At 51.1% G+C, this 5,639-nt stretch overlaps 1 protein-coding gene across 1 annotated transcript; it reads left to right on the top strand.

Annotated features, from left to right (window-relative positions):
* The first annotated feature begins 710 nt into the window (after positions 1-710).
* Positions 711-2,385, top strand: LOC119307619. The gene is made up of 2 exons (XM_037583694.1): positions 711-1,598; positions 1,695-2,385. Exons 1-2 carry the CDS (start codon positions 1,420-1,422, stop codon positions 2,065-2,067), a joined length of 552 nt encoding a protein of 183 aa, XP_037439591.1. The 5' UTR covers positions 711-1,419; the 3' UTR covers positions 2,068-2,385.
* The last annotated feature ends 3,254 nt before the right edge of the window (positions 2,386-5,639 follow it).

The raw sequence follows: 5,639 nt of genomic DNA, 5'->3' as shown, positions 1-5,639 counted from the left end.
TTAAAGCCTCCTCCTCGAGTTGAGTTAGCAGCCTGCGCTTTGGGTAGCTTTCGCTACGGCGCTTGAGTTTGTATTCCTCGGCAGCCAGGACCTTGGTCCATCTGTCAGTTAGCAGATCTTGATCAGCTTGAAGTTGTTGCTGCTTTTTCTCCAGGCTTTTTGCAGTGGCTATAAGCCGGCGTTTGAAGCACTCCTGCTCGACGAGATCCTTAGGCACGACGAATTCTTCGTCGCCAAGGCTCACTTTGTCTTCGGAGAGAGGCATGTAATTATCGTCCTCTGATTCTCTATCTGTTGCCTTTCTATAGGGCCAACTTGCCCATCCTCTTGCTCGGCCTGCTCGAAACCTGGCTGGGCAAGATTGTTTTCGTCTCCGGCACCGTCCAGTTTGTTATCTCTTGTGCCGGTATCACTATTTTTGCTATGGCGGGGCTTGGAGCGGCGCCTATGACACCGGTGCCTAGATTGCTTCTCCACGGGGTTATCCTCCTTTGCCTCATCACCATCGCTTTCTTTGGGGGTGTCCACCATATATATATATATATATATATATATATATATATATATATATATATATAGAGTGGGTCTATTATAATAACACCCCTTAAGACCTTATTCTGTACACCGAATCACTTATTCTGATAACACTCCTCCGTCCCCCTCGACCGGAACCAGATCCACCACCCACCGTCCCACCCCCCACCCCCAGAGCGCACCCACCCCCGCACTACCCACCTTCTTCCCCGCACGGCCCACGACCCAACCTCCCTCTCTACCTTCTACCGCTGACACAGCTCACCACCCTCGCCACAATCCCCTCCCGCACTGCCGCCCTGAGCCTCCACCGTCGCGCAACCCCACGCGCTCCTCCACCTTCTTCCCTGTCAGGGCCACTGCGCCACCAGAACCACCGCTCCCCCACCTTCTTCTCTGCCGGGGCCCCCGCACCGCCAGAAACCCCACTCCCCACCTTCTTCCTGGCACCGCCGCCGCCAGATCTCCCGTGCCCCGGCCACCGTGGCTCCAACCACCGTCTCCCCGCTCCGCCCCTCCCCTGGCCACCAGCACTTCCTTCGCGCAAAAAGGGCCGCCGAGCACCGCATCCGGCCGTGGGTTCGCGATGAGAATCCACCGGATCCGGCCTCCCAGATGGCTGCGGCCGTGGAGCGTCGAGGTCACCGTGGCCCTCTCCTCCCCAGATCCGGTGAGCCCCTCATGGCCCTCTCCTCCCCAGCTCGTGCGCCGATGGCGACATCCAGCGGGTCAGGGCGAACCTCATCCGGCTTCTTCCCCCGCCGGCACCGCAGCTGGTCGCACCTCTTGGTGCCCCTCGGGCTGATCTCGCGCCGCCCCTGCCCAGCATCACCCATCCCCCACGCCCAGATCCGCCATTCGTCCTCGATCTAGATCAAGTCGACGATGAGCCCTCTCCTCGTGGCGGTCTCCGGCGAGACCCTCATCTGCGCCACCCGTAGGTACTCGGGCGCCACCCCACCACGTGCAGCTTGGTCGTGGCCCCCGTGCAACTCGATCATGGCCCCCGTGCAGCTCGGTTGCGGCCCCCGTGCAGCTTGGAAAGGGCCCCTGTCTTCGTGCAGGTTCGTCGGCCTCCCTCATCGTCAGCCACGGTGCAGTAACCACGCTGCCATGATCCATGACACTCTGTTTTTTGTGATCCTCTGGCAAGCTTGCAGACGACGTGACGAGGAGATCCGGCAGTCTGCGGCCAGCGGGTGGCGGCTGCCTCTGTCCTCCTCTTCCCCTACGCCCGAGCAGCAACAGGAAGATGGCGTTGCTGTGAAGTGCGCCTCTGTTTGCAGTTCCGTTGGTGCCTTTGCCACGCGAGATGCAGGTGGCTCCCCTCTCTCTGTAACCTGTCTCCACCTACCTTCCATTGACGATGATTCAGTGGAGGATGACACCACGACGAGCAGAGGAGGGGCTCCACCCCCAGCTCCCGTGCAGTTCACTCGACGCATCCGTGCTGTGCGGAGCGCATCAGCGTGCATCACTGGCTGTGTGTGCAGTGCTCACCTGATGCGATTCAGTTTTTTCTGGTGTGTTTAGTTTTACAGTGTGGTGCAGCTCACTCTTGTTTTGTTTTGCAGCTCACTTTTTTTTCTCCTAGAAATCATCTACAGTGCAACACTCACTAAAGAAAGAGAAGAGAACATCGATGTTCATTTGAAGTTTGATTTGTTGTTTATGGGAAACACATAGAGAAAAAGGGTACTAAGAATGGATGGTCATTTTGTATAAGCAAGTCTTTCCCTAGTGGAGTTTTGTTGGGTACTGCAACGTCGATTCTGCTGTGTACTAGATGCTTGTGTGGCTGTGTAAAAAATAATGAGTGCATATGTATGTTTTTAAGTTCACTTTGTTCTACCATGCAGTGCATTATAAAGCTCCTTTGTGCTTCACTTAGCAATCCGAAAACAAAAACACCTAGGAAAGCATCTCACTTCTCATTACATGTGGTTTGCTTGTTCTGTCCCTGCGGTCCACTCGCTCGGTCTATCCACGCAAAAAATATTGAGTTGGAAAAACGCGGTTCACTTTCGGTAGTGTCGCAGCCCGTTTACGGTAGTCTCGAGATTCACTTTTCATATGACTGTGGTTCACCAACGCTTGACATGAAGTGCACTCCACATCGTTTGGGAAAATTTACGTCCCACAAAAAACCATGCAGTGCACTTGCCCATCTAATGAAGTGCGGTATTTCGTCTGAAGCAGTGCGTTCTTCTTTCCCCGTTCGAGAAAAAATACGTCTAAACAAAAAGAAACCATGTAGTGCACTTGCCCCATCTAATGAAGTGCGGTATTTCGTCTGGAGCAGTGCGTTCTTCTTTCCTCTTCCGAGAAAAAATACGTCTAAACAAAAAGAAACCATGTAGTGCACTTGCCCATCTGATGCAGTGCAGTATTTTGTCTGAAGCAATGCGTTCTTCTGTCCGATGCAGTAAATATGACGATTTTGGTCTCGCGAAGAACAGAGTGTCTGCTTTTCGGTAAAATTGAAACTGCTCTTAAACCGTAAGGAATTAGAGAGAGTGTTCTACATTACAAAGTTGCGTCTCGTCGATATCTTTCCAACGCCGTATGATTTGAATTATTCCGACCATCCGTTCGTAAAAATTTCGCGAAAAAACAGCCGCCGCCTCCCGTCGTCAGCCGCACGATTTTCAAAATTAACTAAAAATCGTAAGGAATCTCAAAACCATTTCAACATATGAAAGTTGCGCCTTGTCCGTAGCTTTCCAACGGAGTATCATACGTCTCGTTTCGACAAACGGTTAGAAAACTGGAGCAAAAACAGTACCGAAAATTTCAAAAAAAATTGAAAAACAGAGTTCCGCGATTTAGTAAATTTGAAACTGCTCTTAAACCGTAAAGAATTAGAGAAACATTTATATATTAAAAAGATGCGCGTCGATGATATCTATCCAACGGCGTATCGTTTGCTTCATTCCGACAAGCGGTTTAGAAGAAATCGCCAGAAAAGCTTGCTGCCACTCGTCATGGGACGCACAAATTTCAAAACTGCTCTTAAACCGTGTGGAATCTCGAAAAGTGTTCAACGTGTCAATGTTGCGCCTAATCCATAGCTTTTCAACGGTATATTACACGCCTCATTCTGATAAACGGTTAAAAAATTAGAGCGAAAACAGTACCGAAAAAATAACGCGTGCAGTTTTTTTCGACGAGAAGTTCACTCGTGTGAGTACTGCAGCACACTTGGTTCAAAGAATGACGTGCACTTGCATTCAACGTGCAGTGCGGAAGTGGTGTGCAGAACAGTTATTCTGCTAATATTAGCAGAATAGACCTTTTGTATATATATATATCGTATGATGAGGTGGCTGTCCAGCGCCCAATAGGTGGTGGTTCCTGTTCTTCTCCTGCATCGTCGTCCATACCGTCGATGTCTTCGGAGTTGAAGTCAAGCACGTCGGTTAAGTCATCGACAGTGGCTATTAAGTGGGTGGTGGGTGGGGAACGAATTTCTTCGTCGTCCGCTTCCCACTCGAGCCGGACATAGTTCGGCCAAGAATCTCTCGACAAGGAAAGAGATCTTAATGAGTTCAACACATCACCCAAGGGCAAGTGCTGAAAAATATCCACGATGGTGAACTCCATGACCGGTGCCCAATCAGATTCGATAGGCACGGATGCACGCGGTTCGGATCCTGTAGCCGGAGACAAGTCCAAGGGTCCGACGACACCATCCTCACGGGAGGTGGGATCAGTGTTCGGCTCCAGCGTCGATGAGTGTGCGGCCTCCGTGGCGGGGTCCATCCACCCGTCCTCGGAGGGTACGATCTGCTCCGGATTGACTCCCCGCGCCACCGTAGGCGCGATCTCCCGAATAGTGTCCGATGGCAGATCAAAGTCATGCCCGTCGTGACCGTCCAGCGTGCCTCACATGGGCTCGAATCCGTCGGAGATCAAGTCTCTGCGGATAACGGCAGTATAGTTCAAGATTCCAAACCTGACCTGATGGCCAGGGGCATAGCTATCGATCTGCTTCAGATGGCCAAGTGAGTTGGCCCGCAGTACGAAGCCGCCGAATACGAAGATTTGTCCGGGAAGGAAAACCTCCCCCTGGACCGCATTGTTGAAGATGATCGGAGGAGCCATCAAGCCTTACTGCAATGACATAGTAGAACTCTCAATGAAAGCACCAATGTCGGTGTCAAAACCGGCGGATCTCGGGTAGGGGGTCCCAAACTGTGTGTCTAAGGCTAATGGTAACATGAGGCAGGGGACACGATGTTTTACCCAGGTTCGGGCCCTCTCGATGGAGGTAATACCCTACTTCCTGCTTGATTGATCTTTGATGATTGTTTTTGTCCTACGGACTAAACCCTCCGGTTTATATAGACACCCGAGGGGGCTAGGGTTACACATAATCGGTTACAAAGAAGGAAATCTACATATCTGAATTGCCAAGCTTGCCTCCTACGCAAAGGAGAGTCCCATCCGGACACGGGACGAAGTCTTCAATCTTGTATCTTCATAGTCCAATAGTCCGGCCAAAGTATATAGTCCGGCTGTCCGAGGACCCCTTAATCCAGGACTCCCTCAATATCCTCAACGCTAGCTTTTTGTGCAGCACAATGAGCTAGAAATGAGTTGAAGTCATTGAAGGGGCCAATGAGGTTTGGTTCCGCCTCACGGCTGCCATCGGGCCTTGGCGCAACTGGACCTGGGTTGAAGTCAGTCTCGAAGTCCTTCTTGTTTTGAATGGCAGAATCTTTGGCGAACTTGTAATTTTCTTCAAAGAGATCATCCTCACGACACCATCTGAGACTAGACGTGTTTGCATTTTCTGGCATGGGCTCCTTGACCATACATGGGTAGAATCCACGCTGAATGGCTTTGGCCTTGCTCTTTGGGTGGAGCTTCTTGTACACGATATCAACCCAAGGTGGCCTCACAACATTCTTGTCTGCATATTTTGGAGTCACAAAGTGATACAAGAACCACTGTTCAGCCTAGTACATGCGAATCCATTAAACCCTTGACTTGCGCTCTGCATAAGATTCATCAGGGACTGACTTGTACATTTCATAGAAATCAAGAGGCGGGTGCAATGCAGTGTTATCACGGTGCTGTCTGCCGCCTTTCTTGGCAGATTT

Source organism: Triticum dicoccoides, chromosome 5B (genome assembly GCF_002162155.2).
Source record: "Triticum dicoccoides isolate Atlit2015 ecotype Zavitan chromosome 5B, WEW_v2.0, whole genome shotgun sequence".
NCBI classification, from domain to species: Eukaryota; Viridiplantae; Streptophyta; class Magnoliopsida; order Poales; family Poaceae; genus Triticum; species Triticum dicoccoides.
The sequence above is the reverse complement of the archived record's forward strand: the minus strand, read 5'-3'. Positions and strand labels throughout refer to the sequence as shown.

What these genes read in the sequence shown, in the direction of transcription:
- LOC119307619 (XM_037583694.1), top strand. Translation starts at nt 1,420, where the DNA reads ATGAGCCCTCTCCTCGTGGCGGTCTCCGGCGAGACCCTCATCTGCGCC. An exon ending in GGGCCCCTGTCTTCGTGCAG is followed by an intron (nt 1,599 to 1,694) that starts GTTCGTCGGCCT and finishes GCAAGCTTGCAG; the next exon opens with ACGACGTGACGAGGAGATCC.